Source organism: Hoplias malabaricus, chromosome 17, assembly GCF_029633855.1.
Source record: "Hoplias malabaricus isolate fHopMal1 chromosome 17, fHopMal1.hap1, whole genome shotgun sequence".
NCBI classification, from domain to species: domain Eukaryota; kingdom Metazoa; phylum Chordata; class Actinopteri; order Characiformes; family Erythrinidae; genus Hoplias; species Hoplias malabaricus.
In genome coordinates this window covers 35,852,617-35,876,991 of record NC_089816.1, presented here as the reverse complement: position 1 = coordinate 35,876,991, position 24,375 = coordinate 35,852,617, and the positions used below count along the sequence as shown (strand labels likewise).

Genomic DNA, 24,375 nt, shown 5'->3' with positions numbered 1-24,375 from the left:
CAACTTTTAGATCCAGAGCTGCTGCATACCTTACGCCACACCCTAGACTGTCACCTGACACACACCCTCAAAGAAATGTAACGACACGGTCCACAACTGTGATTAGTCCACTGTGCGACGAGGGACACAACAGCATCTTCACCGCCAGAGATTTCCGTTTGGACGTCATAGAACGAATAAATAGGTGGAAGAACATGGGGGAAAAACAGAGATGCCTCGCTGAAGAGCCAGAACCAGGCGAGGGAAAAATGCCTGCACTGTATTTTTTTCTTTCCTGGTGCTGCATGTAAACTACGCTCTGTTCCCTACACAGTGCACCTCACAGACTTCAAAGCTAATACTACTACATCACTACATTGCGCACTACATAGGGTGGAGGATATTTGTGATTCAGCTCTAGTGCATAAATTAGCCTTAACACTGCTCACGCCAACCTCTCTCTCTCTCTCTCTCTTTCGTGAGAGAGTGAGACTCTTGGAATGATCAAATCATCAAATGGCACACACTGGTCTTGGTCCAGATCTAAATGCAGATTACTACAGAGCGAGAAAAACCCCTCACAAGGCGTTAGTCAGTTAGTCTGCAAACCTGCAGTTTACCAGCTGTGGAATATGGTCTGATTACGCCCTGTGTTTAGTGACAGTGATGCTACAGTGTTGATCAACGCCTTCGTCGTTTCCCGTATCGACTATTGTAACTCCCTCTTTTATGGTCCACCAGTTAAACTGATCAGTAAATCCAGGATTCAGCGGCCAGGGCTCTTACTTTCCCCCAGAGCTCACCTCACTCCTGTGCTTCAGCAACTGCACTGGCTTCCTGCTGAGTCTAGGACTAAATACATTCATTATTAAATGATACACGGTCTGGCTCCTGCACATCTCTCTGATCTTATTTCTTCTCATCGTTCCTCTCAGTGTCTTAGATCTTCTAACTCTGGACTTCTCTGAGCGGTACGTCTTTCAGCAGCGCTGCCACAGACTCTGGACCTCTCCTCCTCCTGTCCATCTCCACTGTTCGACCCGCTCTCGAAACTTCCCCCTCGAAAATTCCCCCCTGTGATTGTGAAGTGTCCCTGGGTGTGTGACGGGCTCTGTATAAGACGATGTAATTATTATTATAATTTATTATTAAAGTGTGTATGTTTTCCACTATATCCCTTTTGTTTCTAGGGCTCTCGTCCAATCAGGGACCTTGTAAAACATCTTCCGAGGCAACAATGTCATCGCTCAGCAGTGGTTAGGATGTCGAACTGTGCTCGTCTAAAGCTGCTCAGCAAAAGGAAGGTAACATCAGGTCCTGGAACTAAAATAACCTCCTCAGAGCTGCTCTGTGGAAGGAAAAGGACAGTGGACAGTGGAAAGCACTATTTTCAAGAGGAATGGACTGAAGATTTGGATTCTGGGGAAATCTGTTAAAACACAGTGTGGTTCTGCTCAGTAAAGACCTCTGACCAGTAAAGACCCCTGCTCAGTAAAGACCCCTGCTCAGTAAAGACCCCTGCTCAGTAAAGACCTCTGACCAGTAAAGACCCCTGACCAGTAAAGACCCCTGCTCAGTAAAGACCTCTGACCAGTAAAGACCCCTGCTCAGTAAAGACCCCTGCTCAGTAAAGACCTCTGCTCAGTAAAGACCTCTGCGACCTCTGCTCAGTAAAGACCTCTGACCAGTAAAGACCTCTGCGACCTCTGCTCAGAAAAGACCCCTGCTCAGTAAAGACCTCTGACCAGTAAAGACACCTGCTCAGTAAAGACCCCTGCTCAGTAAAGACCCCTGCGATCTCTGCTCAGTAAAGACCTCTGCGACCTCTGGTCAGAAAAGACCGCTGCTCAGTAAAGACCCCTGCTCAGTAAACACCTCTGCTCAGTAAAGACCCCTGTGACCTCTGCTCAGTAAAGACCTCTGACCAGTAAAGACCCCTGCTCAGTAAAGACCTCTGACCAGTAAAGACCCCTGCTCAGTAAAAACCTCTGCGACCTCTGCTCAGAAAAGACCCCTGCTCAGTAAAGACCTCTGACCAGTAAAGACACCTGCTCAGTAAAGACCTCTGCGACCTCTGCTCAGTAAAGACCTCTGCTCAGAAAAGACCTCTGTGACCTCTGCTCAGTAAAGACCTCTGTGACCTCTGCTCAGAAAAGACCTCTGCTCAGTAAAGACCTCTGCTCAGTAAACACCCCTGCTCAGTAAACACCCCTGCTCAGTAAAGACCTCTGCGACCTCTGACCAGTAAAGACCCCTGCTCAGTAAAGACCTCTGCTCAGTAAAGACCCCTGCTCAGTAAAGACCTCTGACCAGTAAAGACCTCTGCGACCTCTGACCAGTAAAGACCCCTGCTCAGTAAAGACCTCTGCGACCTCTGCTCAGTAAAGACCTCTGCGACCTCTGACCAGTAAAGACCCCTGCTCAGTAAAGACCTCTGCGACCCCTGCTCAGTAAAGACCTCTGCTCAGTAAAGACCTCTGCGACCTCTGACCAGTAAAGACCTCTGCGACCACTGACCAGTAAAGACCTCTGCTCATTAAATACCCCTGCTCAGTAAACACCCCTGCTCAGTAAACACCCCTGCTCAGTAAAGACCTCTGCGACCCCTGCTCAGTAAAGACCTCTGCTCAGTAAAGACCTCTGCGACCTCTGACCAGTAAAGACCTCTGCTCAGTAAATACCCCTGCTCAGTAAAGACCTTTGCGACCTCTGCTCAGTAAAGACCTCTGCGACCTCTGCTCAGTAAAGACCTCTGCGACCTCTGCTCAGTAAAGACCTCTGCGACCTCTGACCAGTAAAGACCTCTGCGACCTCTGACCAGTACAGACCCCTGCTCAGTAAAGACTTCTGCGACCTCTGACCAGTAAAGACCCCTGCTCAGTAAAGACCTCTGCGACTTCTGACCAATAAAGACCCCTGCTCAGTAAAGACCTCACACTGTGATTGAATGTGAGTGTTTGGTCCGAGTGCATATTTCTCAAGGGTTCACAAAATTTCTCACAGCTACAAGAGCACACACTTGTGTTTACACACGTCCACAGAGACACAGTGGTAACAATGGTCTGTGTAAATAGAACAGAAGCGAATCCTTTAAAATATTCCAATAAAATATTCCATTATATGGAAGGCTGAGTTATACGAGTGTAAAGAGGGAATATTTCACTGAAACCGGACGCCTCTCCTCATCCCCACTGCTCTCTCACGTCAGCAGGCCCATCCGCGTGAGCTTCGCCGAGAGAAACGAGTGCAGAACAAACACCACGGGCTTGGGACTGGAGTGAAGATCAAATACCTGCAACACACACACACACACACAATTAAACATTAATTACTGATTAAATAAAGCATTGTCAGTAAATGTTCCCCAGATTTAATATCAAACTAAATGTTTAACCGGAGAACAACGTTCTACCACAAAACTCAGGTCTGGAAAGAGCTTTATTTGATGTGAAGCACTAAACAGCCCCCTCTAGTGGACCAGGACCTAAATGTGAGCGAGTTCGTGGTGAAATTCCTGTGTGTCTGTGAGTGAAAACGTCTAAGAGCTGCATGAAGAGGGCAAGTTTAAACACAAACAAGACGCACTTTTCAAAAGCACTGAATGTCTAGCGTCGTACGTGAAAGAAGACCACTGCTCTGCGTCTGTGAAACCAGCCACAGTTCTCCTCGCTGTCCGGACTCCCCTCTGAACAGAGCAGCTGCTCACAGACGAGAGGAACCAGGTTTACAGCAGTGGTCGGGAAGGAGAAGGGAAATGATGTGTGTTGTTTTTTGGGGAAAGTAAGATCAGATCTCGTCTGCCACTTGGGAGGAGTCTAAACAGAACCTGGCTCAAGTTTATCCAGATACAATCTGGATATCCCACACACACACACACACACATTAATGCGAGGTGTAGGACCAGGAACCTCGCCCTCGGTATCAGTGTTTAGTCGAGTACTGGACAACGATGGAGTCCAGAGAAAATGAGAAAGAAAGATGTGAAGAAGAATAAAGAAATTAAATAAAACAAAAAAAAGGAGGCGGCAAGAAGGAACGAGAGAAAGAAATGTTACAAGTTTGCCAGGTTTATAATCAACAATAAAGAAATATATAAACAAACTAATAAGATTAAAAACAGGATAATCGTAGAGTTACATTTAATGATACGATTTAATGAGTGAGTGAGTGAATGAATGTACGAATGACACACTGATGTCTACAAAGACAGGCTGAAGTACAGAAACACTCATTTAATCAGCAGCGTTGGTGTTAGTAAATCAGCGAATACATTATAAATCTGATGCTACCAGACAGTAATAGACAGTAAAGCTCTAATTGAACGAGGTTAGTCTTCCCTGTGGGACGTGGGTGTAAAGTAATTACCGGAGTGTCTCAGCAATTTTAATCCCGTCCGAATACTCCATCTCAGTCATTTTCCTGGAGTGCACGTTCCCGTTTCAGGAAAGACTCCTGAGCCCTTTACCTACTGTAAAACGAGCAGTAAAAACGACCCCTGTTTGAATTGAAATGTGGGGGAATAACACGTCATATTCCGGGTTAAAGTAGTTTTTCACCGCTTTTCTCGAGAGCGGAGGAGGAGCTGAAGGAGGTGTTTAGTGAAATATAGGTTTAAGTAAAAGTTTAGCGGCTGAAGGACACACTGCGATTAAATCCACAAACGACCTGTAGATGTTCTGTCCACACTAGAAACCTCCACACGTGTTTTGAGCGCGTGTCGTTACCATTAACCGGTTTATAATAGCGGTTGTAATAACTGTGTGAAGAATTAGTAAAGTTTTTACAAACTTCTCGCCCGTTATCTGTGGTGAAGGACTAGAAAATAAAGTCGAGGGCTGTATGTTTTTGGTGTGAGGGCTGATATCAGAACAGTTGGGACAGTCTAAAAACTCCAGTAGCTCTGCTGTGTCTGATCCACACCGTGTGACGGCAGTGCGTGAATCGCGTAGCCCCTCCCATCATCACCGTGATAACTTATCCACTGGGACTCCACCATAAACTCTACTGACCCCAGCTCCCCTCGGAATACTAATCCCGTCCGAACAAGGCTTAATAGAGTGATTGATTTTATCAGCAGTACCAGCTCTCCCTCCGGACCCCCGAAATCCAGGTACAGGTTCCGGACTCCATCGTCCGCAGACATCTTCAGCTTCTCAAAGGGGTAGTGGAAGAGCAGAGCGCCTCCCGCAGGCTCGCCGCTGTCTCGCAGCACTGTGAATCCCCGGTCGTAGTGCAGCACTAACCGCACGTCCTGCCTGTTCAACACACAGCCTACACACACACACACACACAGTTATATTAAAGCAGCCCACAACCATTAACTTACACCAATCAGCCATAACATTAAAACCAGCAGCCCTGAGTGACGTCCAAAGAGCTCGGACTTTGTGGCCTGGGTGTGTGTGTGTGTGTGACACACTGGTCAGAGGAACATTTCCAGTCGTTTTTGTGCCAGTATTGTCCGATGCGGTGGAGAGGAAAAACGAAACTGACCCTGTTCCTCTTCCAGCAGCTTCTGACTCAGTGTATTTCTCCTCTCGGCTCCGACAGAACTCCAAGCCAGATTCATAAAGATTTTATTACACACTTAGTACTCTTCTTATTACACTCCACACACCAAAGTGTGTCATATTATTAACCCTTTCCCCAAGAACTCAGTCAACACACTACAGTAAGCGCTACAACATATTTCACAGGGGACCTTTCTAAACTCGTATCGGGCGAATTATAAGCACCGCAGATTTAATATCAGTCACTTTAATATTCTGTTAAAACATATTCAAATAAACCACACACTCATTCCCAGTGGACGCTATTACATCGATATCATTGATATCACTCACACTGTCCTTGTCCCAACATCTTCTCTCTGACTGTTAATGAAAAGGCACTTGCGGAGGCTAAAGCACTGAGCTGGGACATGTTCCTTTAACTCACTCACACACCACGATAGACTTCAGTCACGAGTTCATTTGGTTACGCACTACACCTCCGTCCAATCACAGATCATTTCTTTTCTTTTGTTGTACACAGTTCTTCATCACGTTTTCATTTTTTTCGAGGGTCGACGGGAGTGGGACGTGTTCCTCTTTTGAGTTCCTCTCAGTGGTTCTCCATTATTCCACACAGCTCTCAGTTATCAATCAGTTAATAATCTCTTACACAGACTCTGGAGCACACATTTCAGACATGGCTTATGTTTTAGTGCCGTCATGGGACTTCAGAAGACTGAGGAATGATAGGAAAATGTATTTGCATTTAATCAAATATGAATCGTTTCATTTCATTTTCACGTGAATCAAATGTGAATTTATGAATCGTTTGTGTCTAACATTTCCAAATATCTAAATAAATCACTCATTTGTACAGATCCATATTTACACATGCAGCTGGTTCCAGTGTGTGGTTCTGGTTTTAAATCAGACGTAAATGTGTGTCAGAGACTAACAGCGGCAGCATTCCTCCTCAGAGCAGCACCCACCGGACCCACACTCACCTATGGAGACCTCTTTGATGATTTCGGCAGCGGCGTGACACCCCTGCACCAGCGCCCGGGTCCAGGACGACAGATCCCAGTGCGTCTCCACCCGGAAAACATGACTCTCCACTCCGCGACTGGTCCCTGAACGAGTACAAAACAGGAGATCTGCCCCCGAAGATGGAGCGGTGCCACTGCTGCCGGAGTGAACCAGCCTTCAGAGGAACAGAGAAACGTACGCCGTCATTCATTATTCTCCTCGTGATTAGGATTGTGTTTATGCTCAGGTTCACACTACGTTCTCCAGTCACAGAGAAGCCCTCGGCTCTGACTCAGTCGCTGGGTGTGAACCTCTGAAAGACACGGTTCTGATCCGAGAGCTCGCCGAGTGATCACCGATTCTGCAAGTGAAATATCGGACCCGTCTGTGACTCTAACTCCGGGAGTGTGAAAGGTGTTGAGCCCGACACTGAGACCAGTTACAGCCAATCAGAACGCGAGAAAGGACTTAGACCTAGACCTACACCCTCTGTGCTGTGTCTGCTCCTGTTCTGTGTTTATTTATTAAGTCCTTAGTGATTACTGCTGTATACTGTACTCTCAGAACCTGGGTTGAATGTTGCCCCCTGGCCCTGAACTGGTTTATAACTGAAGGGAACGGTAACGCAGTACACACTAAGGGAAGGCATTGACTGTAGTGTGGAAGACAGAAACACAGGACATGGGACTGGAGAGACTCGAAGCTTTTAGCTGGTTGTGTTTCTGCTCCAACAGCTCCCCCACCAAATGGAGCATGTGTCGTCTCAAAACTCTCCAACAGGAACGTTCGCTGGAACGTTACTAAAGCTGCTGCTGAGAGTCGGATAAAAACTAATGTGAACGGTGCTGTAACTTCAGAGATTTTACAAGCGGTGAGTTTGTGCTGGAGCTCAGTGTTTCCCGGTGATTGACAGGTCTCTGGCCAATCAGAGCTCTGCAGGGTTTACACCTCGACTCGAATAGAACCGTAAGAGAACAGTGACTGAACAAGGACCAGATTTGGGCGGTGGAAAAGCAAAAGAGTAAAAGTTGAGAAGTGCGAAAGGTGCAGAGAAGGTAGTGTGAACCTGGTAATAATACATCACAGTGTGTGTGTGTGTGTGTGTGTGTGTACCTGGTTGCTAACAGAGGGTGTGTGATCAGGGGTGTGCTCCAGGCCTCTCGTGTCCACGGCACTGAATCGAAGAGCAGGATGTCCTTCTCCGTTACGGCCACGACAATGGGTCTGAACTGGTGACGTCCTGCGTCCAGAGGAATCTAAACATACATTTACTTCATCATCATCATCATCATCAGCAGCAGCAGCAGTGCACACGTAAACACAGCAGGCTCTGTTTACAGATAAAAGCCCTTAATAATGTCCAAAACACGCGATCAGTGACGCCAAGAACCAGCAGAGCCCTAGAGCCCTGGGGACAGTAATAGAGTAACAGCAAGGGAGTAATACAAGGAGCTAGTGAGCATCACTTTAAATCTGAGAAACGGGACACTATACACCCTCTAGGACAATCAGTTGTGGACGGCAGCACAGGGTTTATAGTATGTGTGTGTGTGTGTGTGTGTGTGTGTACTGGGACCACAGGAAACAGTTAACACAAAGCCAGTTTCCTTTGTTCCCACTTTGTAAGTATTTCCTGCCTCCACCCCTTTATGCTGCCCACTTCAAAATATTTACACACTCTGCACCAACACACCACTATCACCACTGCTGCGCCGTCCTACGCTCCAGTCCATTTACTCCAGGCCTGGTTTTATGTGATATATACACACAGCAGTGTGAGTTACGTGAAAGACACGGTGCATGAAGGTGCTACTTGAGGTTAATTTAGTCATCACCAGTCCCTGAGAGTGTAGAAGCAATTATTCCACAACTTACAAAGTGAACTATGAAGGGAATAGGGACTTACACGACATTTATCAAAAAACTGCCTTCTTCAGTGCATGAATCTGGGGGCCACCAACCCACACACTGTGAAACAAGACCCCAGTCAGAAAACATGGTGCAAGTTCAGAGATTTTAGAACCCGGAGAAGAAAGAGAACAGAGTGAAAATGGCTAAAAACCAGAGCTTCTGCTCCTCGCTCCTCACTGCTGTGCGCTCGGGGTCGGGGTGAACAGAGAGCGGCTCATTATCATTTAAAGGAACAGGTGCTGAAAGCGGGCGTTCTGAACAGGGGCTGTTTACACAGGGGGAGAACACTGCTGTGGGGCTCGTGGGGTTGGGACCAAAGCAAGCTGTGTGTGTGTGTGTGTGTGTGTGTGTGTTTACCTGTTCTGCCAGCCAGCCAATGTGCTTGAGCTGAGTGTGTGTGCTGGAGCTGGCGGAGTTGAGAAAGCTGTTGATGTGTGTGAGTGTGTGTGGCAGAAGAGCGGCGATGTTGGTGTGAACGGCTGTGAACCAGGAGTGAGCGCTGGCTCCATCTTTACAGCGCAAGACCACAGCGTGCTGTCCGTCAGGAGAGTGTAGCTCCAACAACCTGCACACACACACACACACACCACATCAGGTAAAATTGGCCATGCAACGCAGACGACCAGCACCAACTCTCCATCTGTAAAATCTCCAGCTGCAGCAGAGATCACGTTTGTTTTTATCCGACTCACGACGGCAGCTCGTAAAATGACGCCGTGGTCTTTTGAAGAGGTTCAAACGCTAGTAGATCAAAGACCAATAGAGTCCAGTAGAGTCCAGTAGAACACAGTAGAGTCCAGTAGAGACCAGTAGAACAAACACAGTAGAGTCCAGTAGAACACAGTAGAGACCAGTAGAGTGCAGCAGAACACAGTAGAAACCAGTAGAACACAGTAGAGTCCAGTAGAACACAGTAAAGTCCAGTAGAACACAGTAGAACACAGTAGAGTCCAGTAGAACACAGTAGAGACCAGTAGAGTGCAGCAGAACACAGTAGAATCCAGTAGAGATCAGTAGAGTCCAGTAGAACACAGTAGAGTCCAATAGAGATCAGTAGAACACAGTAGAGGCCAGCAGAACACAGTAGAAACCAGTAGAACACAGTAGAGTCCAGTAGAACACAGTAAAGTCCAGTAGAACACAGTAGAACACAGTAGAGTCCAGTAGAACACAGTAGAGACCAGTAGAGTGCAGCAGAACACAGTAGAATCCAGTAGAGATCAGTAGAGTCCAGTAGAACACAGTAGAGTCCAATAGAGATCAGTAGAACACAGTAGAGGCCAGTAGAACACAGTAGAATCCAGCAGAGTCCGGTAAAACACAGTAGATCAAAGACCAGTAGAGACCAGTAGAACACAGTAGAGTACAGTAGAGATCAGTAGAACACAGTAGATCAGTAGAGTCCGGTAGAGTCTAGTAGAACACAGTAGAGTCCAGTAAAGTCCAGTAGAACACAGTAGAGTCCAGTGGAACACAATAGAGTCCAGTAGAACACATTAGAACACAGTAAAGTCCAGTAGAACACAGTAGAGTCCGGTAGAGTACAGTAGAACACAGTAGAGTCCAGTAGAACACAGTACAGTTCAGTAAAGTCCAGTAGAACACAGTAGAGTCCGGTAGAGTCTAGTAAAGTCCAGTAGAAGACAGTAGAGTCCGGTAGAGTCCAGTAGAACACAGTAGAGTCCAGTAGTGTAGGTGGCATGCAGTGGAAAAGTGCCATTAGTTTCTAAACGTGCTGCTTACCTGTTCTCCAGGTCGGGCATTGTGAGGTTTCTGCAAATGAAGCTCATTTTGAGGGGAATGACCTTCCTGTCCTTGCCCCCACTGTGCTTTGGGGACTCCTCAGTGCTGTAGGACGTAGACCACGGGCCGTCCCAGGGCAGCTCCGCCAGTATGGAGGGCTTTTTAAACAGGGGGGACACCTCCCGGATATACTTCACTGTGGAAACACACATTTACATTTGGTTACTACGTATATTCAGGTCCAATCCAACAGACTCATATTAGACCAGTCACTCAAATAAACCAAGGGTAAAGGTCCCAAAGAGTGGTACTAGACCCGTCAGAGACAGCTGGACACCGAGCTCTGGACATGATCACAACCACAACTGACCACACTCAGCGCTCGGAGTTATAGCTGGGTCTTACTGGTCTTGGTTAGAAACACAGACCTGGTTCTTTACTTATAAGAAATGATCATAATTTAAAATCACAACATTGATCAGAATCACTGCCATCACAGACTCTCCCTGCATCGGTCAGCATTAACCCATTCATCTCCAGCAGCTGGACAACTGCAGTCTCCTTACTGGACTCCCCCAGTCCACAGTTCAATTCAAAACACTGCGGCTTCAATTCAAAACACTGTTCCCCTGTGCCTTTGAAATCGAAGAGTTCTAATCGACATACCCTTGTCTATATCAATTGTATCAAGGTTCTTTTTAATTCTGTTATGCCCCTGCTGTGTGTTCAGGTACTCTCCCTTTAAAACCACACTACTGCGCTGTAGTCACGTGACTCTGCCTCGTCCAATCAGCCACACGGAGGAGAACCTAAACACGGCAGCGGACCGAGTGACTCCAGCAGCTCGTACCAAAGAAAAACACACGTTGGTAGGTGGATTGGAGACTCAAAAGTGTCCGTAGGTGTGAGTGTGTGTCACTCTGTGAAGGACTGGCGCCCCCTCCAGGGTGTGTTCCCGCCTTGCGCCCAGTGATTCCGGGTAGGCTCCGGACCCACCGCGACCCTGAACTGGATAAGGGTAACAGACAATGAATGAATGAATGAATTTAAAGCCACTGAGTACAAAAGTTGCTCTATAAATAAACTTTGCCTTGTCTTCAGTTAAAGTGTTTTGATTCTGAGATCATGATAGAGCTGCATTCTTTGTAGCATGAGCCTTTAAGACTTCAGCCTCAGGTTTCTGAAATCTTTAGGGCTTTAGCACTTTGGGGCGGTCTGTATCCAGTGAGATTAATTATTTACATAAGACCTGAGTTCAGTCGTAAGTCTGTATTCAGTGACTGTATTCAGCTCTGAACACTGCTCCTAATAACAGCTCCGGCTCTGTTTCTGTTTCTCTTTCCTCTGCTCGGTTTACTGCACAAACAGAAACCGCTGCTGGCCTTGGGGCGATGCTCTGCAGAATCAGCAGCTGGACTGACACCGGTTTGAGGAACCAATGTTCAGGACCAAGCCCAAAGCCCACTTACAGTCCAGCAGCGCCACAGAGGGAAGGGGCTGGAGTAGAGTTTACTGCTCACTGCGCTCTGCCAAACACTCACCGCAGGATAAAACAGCATCTGAATTCAAACGCTCAAGTGTTAGCAGGAAAACCAGGCGCATGTGAGTGTGTGTGTGTTTGTGTGTGTGTGTGAGTGTGTGAGAGAGTGAGAGAGAGAGAGAGATTTGAGCTATTTTTCCTTTAATGGAAAACGGATCAGTTTTTCTTTATCCAGTACTAGAGCCCCTCATCAGTGTTTAACCTCAGCACACACACACATACACACACACACACACACAACAATTTAACCTCAACACAGACTCCTCTTTGCACTCGACTTTTATTTTCAGGGCAGTTTAAGGAGAGAGAAATACAGCTCCCCAGCATCAGGCTGTGGAACTGTGGAACTGTTAGGGGGTGGTTTCCTAGCCTCATCTGAAAGGTACATAGGAGGCCATTGGCAGCAGAGTGCTGCTGGGAAACTAAAGCGTGGCCATGGATCTACAGGCTGGGCCATTTATATGGATACACCTTAATAAAATGGGAATGGTTGGTGATATTAACCAAAAACTACGGACACTGGAAGCCTGTGCTAGCATTTCTCCTGTGGATAACTCGTTTCTCCTGTAAATAACTCGTGAAAGAATAAAGTTTTTTTTTTAAAGTAAAATTACGTTAAAACCAAGCACACCATTGTTTTTCTTGTGAAATTCCCAATAAGTTTGATGTGTCACATGACCCTCTTCCCATTGAAAAAACAAAAGTTGGATCCAAAATGGGCGCCATGGTCACCACCCATCTTGAAAAGTTTTCCCCCTCCCATATGCTAATGTGCCACAAACAGGAAGTGAATATCACCAACCATTCCAATTTTATTAAGGTGAATCCATATAAATGGCCCCCCCGTACAGTCTGTCAGAGTTTAACGCTCTAACAGCGTGCGCCCCGAAAGCCTCATGAAAACCCAAAGTCATTCATTTTCAATGAGAGTCAGAGACACTTGGCTACGCTGAGAGACACGTTGAAGCTTAGCTCCGCCCACCTTTATGCAAATGAGCAGTGACATGTGGCGGCGACTACCAATAAGAAAGCAGTCTTCACGTTCCCTCAGAACCGCTCCACTCACTTTGGTTCCTACTGCAGATTTGTTCCTTTCTCAAAATGTCTGGACTTCTTTAAAGTTTCAACTGAAAGTGTAAATAAAATTTGCTGTGAATGTTTAAACAGTTACTTTTTTTTGATAAATTACATTATACCCAAATTACAGTTGACGTTTAAGTCAAAAATAAGGTTCAGTGATTGTTACATGAACAAAATAAACACGGTAGGTTTGTAATTTCAGGGTTTATTTTAATTATAAAAAGAGGCTCTGATAAATGATAAAAGTCAAGTTAAGGTTGTGATCATTTCATGAATAAATAAAGCCTGCTCTTACACTGGTCGCTCTACTTGGGGGCGCTGCTTGCTGTGTGTTGCTGGACACTGCCACCAGCGTCACATCGCCTGCTGCACGGCGACACTGAGCGATTTTATCTGTGCCCCACAGTTACACTGCGACTGGTGCCGAATGCTGTCTGAAAGAGCTCACTGTACAGGACTTTGTCACTAAATTCAAAGAACATTGTGAATAATGTCAGTGGAAGGAGGAAACCCACGCAGACACAGGGAGAACACACCACACTCCTCACAGACAGTCACCCGGAGGAAACCCACGCAGACACAGGGAGAACACACCCCACTCCTCACAGACAGTCACCCGGAGGAAACCCACGCAGACACAGGGAGAACACACCCCACTCCTCACAGAAAGTCACCCGGAGGAAACCCACACAGACACAGAGAGAACACACCACACTCCTCACAGTCACCCGGAGGAAACCCACGCAGACACAGGGAGAACACACCACACTCCTCACAGACAGTCACCCGGAGGAAACCCACGCAGACACAGGGAGAACACACCACACTCCTCACAGACAGTCACCCGGAGGAAACCCACGCAGACACAGAGAGAACACACCACACTCTTCACAGACAGTCACCCGGAGGAAACCCACGCAGACACAGAGAGAACACACTCCTCACAGACAGTCACCCGGAGCGGGACTCAAACCCACACCCTCCAGGACCCTGTGACAGAGACACTACCTGCTGCGCCACTGGGCCTCGCCCTAGAAATTAACAGTGATGAAACGAATCAGCATGATTTTAAGTAATGAATTGTTAACAGGGAAACATCAACACCACACACCGAATGTGTTCATACACAGTGCACACGAATCTCATCACGTCACATCACATCTTCACCAACAAACACAACTGTCGTACTGTTTGAAATCAGCAGCCGTCCTGTCTTTTGTGTGGAAACTACGGGACAAACGGATCATTTATTTACAATAACTTCATTATTGGGATGTTTTGTTACTTCCTTTACAGCTGAAGGAGAATTCTGCAGATCTAAACCTTCCTTCAGCCACAAAACCCCGGTCATTTGGGACTGACGAGGTACAAAACAAACCCATGTACCGACACCTGGCCTCTGTGAAAGAAATCAGACACTCAGAGAGATGAGGATGAAGTCATTGTTGGAGACAGATGAGGACTACGCTGGAAATCTACTGACTGAGGCACCCGTCAGGGTTTGTGTGTGTGTGTGTGTGTGTGTGTTGTAGGCCTGTGAATGGCTGGGGCAGGGAGTAGTGCAGTGTACGTTACAGAGGGTCTGTGTCAGTCTGTTTAGACGCGGGGAGAACACTCCTCACTGCTGTGCGCTCGGGGTCGGGGTGAACAGTGAGCGGCTCATTATCATTTAAAGGAACAGGTGCTGAAACAGGGGGAGAACACTGCTGTGGGGTTTAAAGGGGTAAAACTGTCCCTCTTTAAGGTTTTATACTCTGACTGAATTAACAAGCTCCTGAAACCTGTTGTTGTTTTTACTGTGCTTATGCCTTACGCTCTGCAGGCTGCTGCTGCTGCTGCTTTTGAGTCATTGCTGTAATTGTGGTAGCATGCAGAGGTTGAAAATCCCCCTGAAACCGCAAGCTGAAGACACATCCTGAAACTGCTAAAGCAAAGCCTGGTTTACCCTGGCAGCTTGTGTCCATTGTGGCCCTTGTTTGTGTCCAATTAAATATTGCACAATGAAACAAGAGGCTCTATTCATGCAGTGTCCTCCTGCGTGCCCCGTCCTGTCCAGCTCTGTCCTGACCTCCTCAAACTGCCGAGCACACACCGCCAGGCCGAGGAACTTTAGAGGGACACAGGGACACGACTCACGCTTATTTCATTCCGGAGTTTCAACTACACTAAGAATAAAATCCGAGTAGGTGTGACGAGGGCTGACCGATTGGAGGAGAATCTCTAATTGCGAGGTTTCTGACCCGTGTTGTGATTCTGTGCCATCTGTTCACTATTTTAATCTAAAACTCTGTGTATACATCTCTGAGTGTTTGTCCTTTCCGTGTGCTGCTCTGCAGTCGGTTTGCTCTGGAAACCGCTGTAATGCGTTTACGAAGCCCCAGTGTCTGTAAATGGGTAAAAAAACAAAGTGTCTGGGTCCGGTGCTAGGCTTTCTCTCTCTCTGCTCACGGCAGAGAAACGACATCTGGAGGTTTTTAGACAACGGAGAGACTCCAAACGCTGAAAAGCACCAACCGAGATTAGGATGTTGCTCTATTCCTGCTCCATAGGGGGGTAACACTGACTTATTTCTGCTGTTACAGTTACATTACTTAAGGTGGAACTGACTCTAAATTCAGGAGAGCGCTAACTGCATGAAAGTAAACACAGAGCGAAAGCGCTACAAAACTAAACAGCTCGAGTTACACATGAGTTTCTGTGGGAATTCAAACAGTGAATAAACACCTTACAGACAATTTACACTTCAGACACCAACAAGATACAGTCGCTTCTTACTCACACACACCGCTCCACCTTAAAAAATACAGTCGCTTTTTACTCACACACACCGCCCCACCTTAAAAGAAACAGTTGCTTCTTACTCACACACACCACTCCACATTAAAAGATACAGTGGCTTCTTACTAACACACACCGCTCCACCTTAAAAGATACAGTCGCTTCTTACTAACACACACCGCTCCACCTTAAAAGATACAGTCGCTTCTTACTAACACACACCGCTCCACCTTAAAAGATACAGTCGCTTCTTACTCACACACATCTCTCCACCTTAAAAGATACAGTCGCTTCTTACTCACACACACTGCTCCACCTTAAAAAATAGTCGCTTCTTACTCACACACACCACTCCACCTTAAAAGATACAGTCGCTTCTTACTCACACACACCGCTCCACCTTAAAATACATGGAGATTCTGAGCGTAAACCAATTGCATTAAAAACCAACCTTCCTTGTGATAAACTTGCTGTAACACACGGCCTCCTGTGGCTTATTGCTTCAGTATAAATTGGGCTTTAGTGATTTTGCCACTAGATATAGACCCTTCCAGTGAGTTATTTAAATAATAAAAAAAAAACACTGTACAACCCTTAGTTACTTCTCATAGAAGAGACCTAACACAACTCGTCAGAATTACTCCATTTCTTCTTCTTCTTCTTGTAGCGTGCTCCCATGCTTTCAGAGCGCTGAGGCGGCATCACGTCTGATTTCCACTACAGTAAAAATCACACCAGTTTTCTTCATGTGAAGAAGTCCTACTCTGTGTAAAAGGCCTCAACACGGAGGAAGCTGATGTTTCCGAGCTCCAGACCAAAGTTTCTGAGTCAGCGTCTGTTCCTTATTAGAGCCATAGACTTTAAACTCCAACCCACAGAACCCAGCCTCGCTCACTAACCCCGACTCAGCAGAACCTTCCCACAGGAACTTAGTGTGTTGTTCGTCCTATGCTCACTGTCCCCTCTCTCAGCTCCACTGTCCCTTCACTGTCCCCTCTCTCAGCTCCATTGTCCCTTCACTGTCCCCTCTCTCAGCTCCACTGTCCCCTCTCTCAGCTCCACTGTCCCTTCACTGTCCCCTCTCTCAGCTCCACTGTCCTCTCTTAGGTCCACTGTCCCCTCTCTCAGCTCCACTGTCCCTTCACTGTCCCCTCTCTCAGCTCCACTGTCCCCTCTCTCAGCTCCACTCTCCCCTCACTGTCCCCTCTCTCAGCTCCACACTCCCCTCACTGTCCCCTCTCTCAGCTCCACTGTCCCTTCACTGTCCCCTCTCTCAGCTCCACTGTCCCTTCACTGTCCCCTCTCTCAGCTCCACTGTCCCTCTCTCAGCTCCACTCTCCCCTCTCTGTCCCCTCTCTCAGTTGGGTTCGCTGTGCGGTCTCAATGCTCCTGTTCTGATTACAGAGTTTATTAAAACTGACACTCAGCTCAGCCCTCGTTTTAATTAGGCCAGCACACCAAGTCCCACATGAGTTATACACTCCAGCCTCTGTACACAGCACCGTGCAGGAGAAGGTTCACACCGTCTTTAAAAGTGATGTATTCACCCCTCTTCTCCACAGTGGAACACAGTGCTGTTTCTTAATGAAGCGTCTGTGACCCGCTTTGGTCCAAACCCCACGAGCCCCACAGCAGTGTTCTCCCCCTGTGTAAACAGCCCCTGTTCAGAACGCCCGCTTTCAGCACCTGTTCCTTTAAATGATAATGAGCCGCTCGCTGTTCACCCCGACCCCGACAGTGACAATATGAAATATACTAAACATGTAGCCTTAATGGGCGACACTGTGGCACAGTCACACAGCTCCAGGGTCCTGGAGGTTTTGGGTTCAAGTCCCAGTCTGCGTGGGTTTCCTCCGGGTGACCGTCTGTGAGGAGTGTGGTGTGTTCTCCCTGTGTCTGCGTGGGTTTCCTCTGGGTGACCGTCTGTGAGGAGTGTGGTGTGTTCTCCCTGTGTCTGCGTGGGTTTCCTCTGGGTGACCGTCTGTGAGGAGTGTGGTGTGTTCTCCCTGTGTCTGTGTGGGTTTCCTCCGGGTGACTGTCTGTGAGGAGTGTGGTGTGTTCTCCCTGTGTCTGTGTGGGTTTCCTCTGGGTGACTGTCTGTGAGGAGTGTGGTGTGTTCTCCCTGTGTCTGCATGAGTTTCCTCCGGGTGACTGTCTGTGAGGAGTGTGGTGTGTTCTCCCTGTGTCTGTGTGGGTTTCCTCCGGGTGACTGTCTGTGAGGAGTGTGGTGTGTTCTCCCTGTGTCTGCATGAGTTTCCTCCGGGTGACCGTCTGTGAGGAGTGTGGTGTGTTCTCCCTGTGTCTGCGTGGGTTTCCTCCGGGTGACTGTCTGTGAGGAGTGTGGCGTGTTCTCTCTGTGTCTGCGTGGGTTTCCTCTGGGTGAATGTCTGTGAGGAGTGTGGTGTGTTCTCCCTGTGTATGCGTGGGTTTCCTCCGGGTGACTGTCTGTGAGGAGTGTGGTGTGTTCTCTCTGTGTCTGTGTGGGTTTCCTCCGGGTGACTGTCTGTGAGGAGTGTGGTGTGTTCTCCCTGTGTCTGTGTGGGTTTCCTCCGGGTGACTGTCTGTGAGGAGTGTGGTGTGTTCTCCCTGTGTCTGTGTGGGTTTCCTCCGGGTGACCGTCTGTGAGGAGTGTAGTGTGTTCTCCCTGTGTCTGCGTGAGTTTCCTCCGGGTGACCGTCTGTGAGGAGTGTGGTGTGTTCTCTCTGTGTCTGCGTGGGTTTCCTCCGGGTGACTGTCTGTGAGGAGTGTGGCGTGTTCTCTCTGTGTCTGCGTGGGTTTCCTTTGGGTGACCGTCTGTGAGGAGTGTGGTGTGTTCTCCCTGTGTCTGCGTGGGTTTCCTCTGGGTGACCGTCTGTGAGGAGTGTGGTGTGTTCTCCCTGTGTCTGTGTGGGTTTCCTCCGGGTGACTGTCTGTGAGGAGTGTGGTGTGTTTTCCCTGTGTCTGTGTGGGTTTCCTCCGGGTGACTGTCTGTGAGGAGTGTGGTGTGTTCTCCCTGTGTCTGCATGAGTTTCCTCCGGGTGACCGTCTGTGAGGAGTGTGGTGTGTTCTCCCTGTGTCTGCGTGGGTTTCCTCCGGGTGACTGTCTGTGAGGAGTGTGGCGTGTTCTCTCTGTGTCTGCGTGGGTTTCCTCTGGGTGAATGTCTGTGAGGAGTGTGGTGTCTTCTCCCTGTGTCTGCGTGGGTTTCCTCTGGGTGAATGTCTGTGAGGAGTGTGGCGTGTTCTCTCTGTGTCTGTGTGGGTTTCCTCCGGGTGACTGTCTGTGAGGAGTGTGGTGTGTTCTCTCTGTGTCTGTGTGGGTTTCCTCCGGGTGACTGTCTGTGAGGAGTGTGGTGTGTTCTCTCTGTGTCTGTGTGGGTTTCCTCCGGGTGACTGTCTGTGAGGAGTGTGGCGTGTTCTCTCTGTGTCTGTGTGGGTTTCCTCCGGGTGACTGTCTGTGAGGAGTGTGGTGTGTTCTCTCTGTGTCTGTGTGGGTTTCCTCCGGGTGACTGTCTGTGAGGAGTGTGGTGTGTTCTCTCTGTGTCTGAATGCGATGCAAAGTGAACAGAGCTGAAACAGCGCATGCAGAAGAGAGGAGGAGGCTGTAAAAGGCTGTGAGGCTACAGCAAGATTCACTGATGTGGAACAAATATGTCACAACATTTATCTTCTTTCTCTGTAGACGAATTCACCAAGCCTGTTATTCACAGAGAAAAGTATCAGAACACCAATATCAGACGGGGAAGTCACCACAAGGATCAGAAATATAAACAACACGAGATCTAAAATGACCAGAGAGTGAATGCACCGAGCATCAAATTCCCAAACACATTGGAATTCTGGAGGAGAACTGAGAAGGTGCGGATGTGTAAACATCATTATGGCCACAGTGACTCTCTCCGTCCGCTGTGTGTGTGTTAAAGAGGCCGAGAGATAAATAAACAAACAAACACATAAACTACACGAAGGCAGAGGGACAAACGCTGAGACCCAGCTGCCACATTCCTGCACAACTTTTGAGTTCCCCTCAGCAGAAGAAGAACGTTGGAGAACCGTTCGGGGACGTGCCGCAGTGGTTCCGCGCTCCTGAAATCAGAGCAAGACGTCGGCCAAAAGTTAATGCCACACCGTGTGGAAACAAATGTTGTAGTGTTGTACACAGAACGCCACGATGAATTCATGCTGTAATCAAAGCTAACGTTGGTCCAAACAACACAGCCAAGGTGTAAATATAAAATAAAATCCATAAAATGCAATTTTGATTCGCGGGCAAACCACTTTGCTTTGACATATGTGCTGATGTATAAAACCTGACCTCTATTACGTTTCATGAGCCATTTCATGTGATCTTGACTAATGAAGTACACATGGCTTTTGCTCAGAGCCTGAAAATGACGTGAACAGGTTTAAATTACAGTAGCAAGGCTCCAATTATTCATAATATATTTACTGACAATTTAAATAACTTTTAAAATTCAGAAGATGCTGCTCTCCACTCTGTCTGTGCACTAGAAACTAGTCTGATGAGTTCACGAAGCAAAAAAAAAAACAAAGTGTCTGGGTCCGGTGCTAGGCTTTCTCTCTCTCTGCTCACGGCAGAGAAACGCCATCTGGAGACAACGGAGAGACTCCAAATCGAGATGACATCCTAACATCACTAACAGTGACTCACCTTTTACAGCCAAATACTTTAAGGACACAGTATTTCCGGAGCACTAATAATTATAATAATAATAATTATTATAGTACAGGTGTTACTGCCCTCACTTGTGTTGTTGTATGTTGGCGTCATTGAAGCAAATTAGTGTCCATTTCTCTGGGATTCGTTAGCCTTATTTTATTGCACTTACTTGTGTATTATGTCGGTCGTCCCCTGTAGGGACCAGTGTAACCCGGAGATTAATTCAGAACTCCTGGCCTTGATCCTGAATAACATGAAACTGGAGCAGAATAATTACGGCAGAGACCTTTGTGAAGAAACCGGCACAGAAATAGGATTCACCAGCTTCCACTCACCCTTCATCATCGCACTGAATAAACTAATCAATAAACTAATCTATAAACTAATCAATAAACTAATCTATAAACAGTGGAGCAGCAGGTGGTGTCTCTGTCACAGCTCCAGTGTCCTGGAGGTTGTGGGTTTGAGATGTTTCCTCCTTCTGTTGAGAGTGTGTTCCTGCCTTGCACCAATGACTCTGTGTAAACTTCTTTAACTAAATACAATACTGTTTCAGGCAAGAACACACACACACTGCTATTTTACACACACCTACTACCTGAATGGTGAGCAGCACACACTCCCTATGAGACCTGAAGCCAACTACCACTCCATTTCAACACGACAACGTGTATTGCTAACACGATACTGGACAGTTCAACACGCTTGCAGGAGAACATTAATGGTGTTTTCCACTGCATGGTTCCTACTCTACTGGTCTCTACTCTCTGATTGGTCCCTGGTTGGTTTTCCACTTCCACAGCTCCCCCCTGAAATGTATCAGTGTCGTCTCTAACCCCGTCTCTAAGGGGAACAGTGGTCTTTGGAGACCACAACAACGGCGGTGGTAACGTTAAGCGGTGTTTACTCATGGTGTATCGGCGTGTTGTTGTTGTTTGGGACTGAACACAGCTCCGTCATCAGTTCAGACAGATCAGTAGAGTTTGTTCCTTCCTTATTGCAGCGTCCAGCTCTCGCTGGATTCTTTCGTCGGCCACCGATCCAAGGAGCGTTTGAACCTCTTCAAAAGACCACGGCGTCATTTTACGAGCTGCCGTCGTGAGTCGGATAAAAACAAACGTGATCTCTGCTGCAGCTGGAGATTTTACAGATGGAGAGTTGGTGCTGGTCGTCTGCGTTGCGTGGCGTAGAGTGACGACTCTCTCTGGACGATCAGCGCTCTGCAAGGTTTACACGCCACGGTTTAGTCCCTACTCGACTCGCTCTGAACCACGAGAGAACAGCCACTAAACAAGAACCCGCTTCCAGGACCAGGACCTGATTCACCTGGTGGAGGAGTGGAAAATACAAGTAGAGTCCAGTAGGGACCCTGCAGTGGAAAATGCCACTAGTTCTAGTTCTGTAACACTAAAGCACACGAGATAAATGTTCTACTTCTATAACACAAATACACACTAGATATCTCAGTGAATCTCAGTGTTCACTACAACACAAGTAAACACTACCTGTGTACACTGTTACTTTACATCACATTATGAACTCTACATTCTGCAACACAACTAAGATGAAAGTTGCCTAAAGTGTTCTAAAACAATTATTTGCCCTCGTACTGGCACAGCTCCAGAGCTAGAACAATCTAGAACCCGCTTCTGTTGCTCAGAGTGCGGACTAAGCGCTGTGAAATCTGTTATTGGAACGCAGCCCCGCAGGCCGCGCTGAGTCCGCGGTGTAGCGTAGAGCACTCACCCTCGAGCGTCACTTCCTTTCCCGCCTTCTTCAGCGCCTGCACGGCCTGGTCGTGCGTGGCTTGGCGGAGGTCGCTGCCGTTGACGGAGAGAATTGCGTCCCCGACTCGCAGAGCCCGGCTTTGGTCCGCCGCCAGACCAGGGAAGATTTTAGAGATGAGGATGGGCATGCGGTTCTCCCTGCCGCCTTTAATACTTATCCCCAGCCCGCCGGATTCCTGCTTCACTACCCGCACTCTCCGCACGCTGTCCCCGGGGCTTGGATCTCCGTCCTTGGAGCTGAAGCTGGAGCCGGGGCTGCCGTATTCCGAGCTGCCGCCGTTATCTCGGCTCTGTCTCCCCGCACACGGGCTGCCTCCGCTGCTGTAACCGGGCTTCAGCTGTCCGTGGTTCGGCTGGAGCTCCGGGCTCTGGTTCCGAAGGCGGTTCTGTTCGATGCCGAGGTCGTCTCCGTTACTCAGCCCGTTTCTGAGCTCCAGCTCGGCACTCAGGGTGAGGGAGTCCCGGGTGAGTTCGGCCGAGACCCGCACCCAGCGCTCCCGGAGCAGCAGATCCAAATCTCCGCTCTTATCCGCGCGGGTCCAGATAGCCATTATTAATAATATTGTTATTACTAATAATATTCTCGGCCACTCTCAGGCTGCGGTCATAGTTAAACACTCCAGCTCTCAGTTTGAGTGGAATCTTCTTTACTTCCACAAACTCTTCAGCCTCGACACACCCACACACACTTTCTCTAACACACTTGGTCAATTAGAGAAACTGTTCGTGTGTGTGTTTACCCACCCGTTTTCCGGACAGGCCACGCCCTCCTGCGCCTTGATTGGCTACTAATCATTCTGCCTACCACTCTAGAGAGTTTAGTGGCCAAGAAAAGTCTTTGTTTTATTGGTTAAAATACCCAACAGTTATCAACAAATCAAATCCACTGGTAATTAAAACAATAATAATATTATCTCTGGCAGCCGCAGGACTGTAAACAGCTCCCTCCAATCATTTCAATCCCTTTAAATTTATGTGTGTGTGTGTGTTCTGCAGCCTGTATTTGTATTCATTTGCACATGTGCAGGGTCCTTCACACGGCTCACAAGGAAAAATGATGCCGCCTCTTTAGTGCAGCATTTCTGGGACTCCTCCAGCTGTAGCCCGGCAGTGTGCAGTCATGTGTCCTGTGGGAGTGTCTTTAGGAGGAGGTCTAGCATACACTCAATACGTTCTACAACAGAAGAGAAGAAAAGAAGCCCTGGTGTTACCAAGACTTTGTAAATTTAAAAAAACAAACAAACAAATAAACACACTTTTCTATGTGATGGTTAAAGTATTCCCACCATGATTCTGACTATGATTCTGACATGTCGTAACACAAGCAGAAACACACTGAAGTAGCCCCTCCCCTGAAACTGAAAATGATTATTAAGTGTTCAAAGGTAGAACACATAGAAGCTTTAGCCTCTACAAGTGCCTTTTCATGAACAATAAGGAGGGAGGGGCAGGTGTACCCGAGTTATACACCACACTCTTTTAAAACTCAGTATCAGAATAATATGTACTTCAAATAAGTACGTAACGCATGGTCCATGATTAACCAGAGGCAGAGTTTGTAGAAGATAGGGGACATGGTCACCCTTTAACACATGACATTAAACTGACTGAGGTGCCTATAAAGCACACTAAACGAGTTTGGAAAGACTCAGACCTGGACAAATGTCTTTATCTGGGTTTAAATGAATTTGCTTGAACTGTTTCTTTTGGATGAAACTGATGATGAAAGAGAAGAATGAAGCTGCACAAATCTCCTCTGATTCTTACTCAGCTGCCTCTTATCTTTAAGGTGGAATGGAAAATTCAGATAAGAAGCTGATTTCAGTTTCATAATTCCTAGGCTGCTTCTGAATCTGAATTCACAGCCAATCACTGCACAGGGGGCATGTCCAAGGATTTTTTTTAATATAAAACAAAAGGATGAGATTTACACAGTCATGAGAATGTGTGTGTTATTTTACCTCTGTTCTGTGATTTGGTATTTTTTTGCTCTGAATCTGTCCCAGGAAACATGTAATTACATAGATATCCCTTAATAATAATAATAATAATAATAATAATAATAATGTTGTCACTTAGCCAGTGTTAAAGTGCCAGTGTGTGGATGGGTGTGTGTTTGTATCAGCTGTATTTATTGAGCTATAAGAGCATTATAACTGACATCCGATTGGGTTTGGGCTGGATTACAGCCCTGAAATAGCCAATAGGACATCGGTTCTCAGGGTCTCAGGGCTGTACACAGACACTCTGGCCTCAATTTGCTGCTGTGGACCGGTCAGCGCTCATTGGACACTAACATTATAACAACAGTCTGCAGCACATTCAGTCCTCCCTCACACTACAGCTCCAGCTGAGAGGAGAGCACCTGTAAAACTCATGCAG

The 24,375-nt window shown here is 47.4% G+C and overlaps 1 protein-coding gene across 1 annotated transcript; it reads right to left on the bottom strand.

The window, feature by feature from the left end:
- Positions 1 to 2,754: 2,754 nt before the first annotated feature.
- On the bottom strand, positions 2,755 to 23,023 carry sntb2 (syntrophin, beta 2). The gene is made up of 7 exons (XM_066649606.1): positions 21,953 to 23,023; positions 10,152 to 10,347; positions 8,766 to 8,973; positions 7,611 to 7,753; positions 6,476 to 6,672; positions 5,060 to 5,250; positions 2,755 to 3,271 (listed from the first exon to the last, which is right to left on the bottom strand). Exons 1-7 carry the CDS (start codon positions 22,542 to 22,544, stop codon positions 3,179 to 3,181), a joined length of 1,620 nt encoding a protein of 539 aa, XP_066505703.1. The 5' UTR covers positions 22,545 to 23,023; the 3' UTR covers positions 2,755 to 3,178.
- Between the last annotated feature and the right edge of the window lie 1,352 nt (positions 23,024 to 24,375).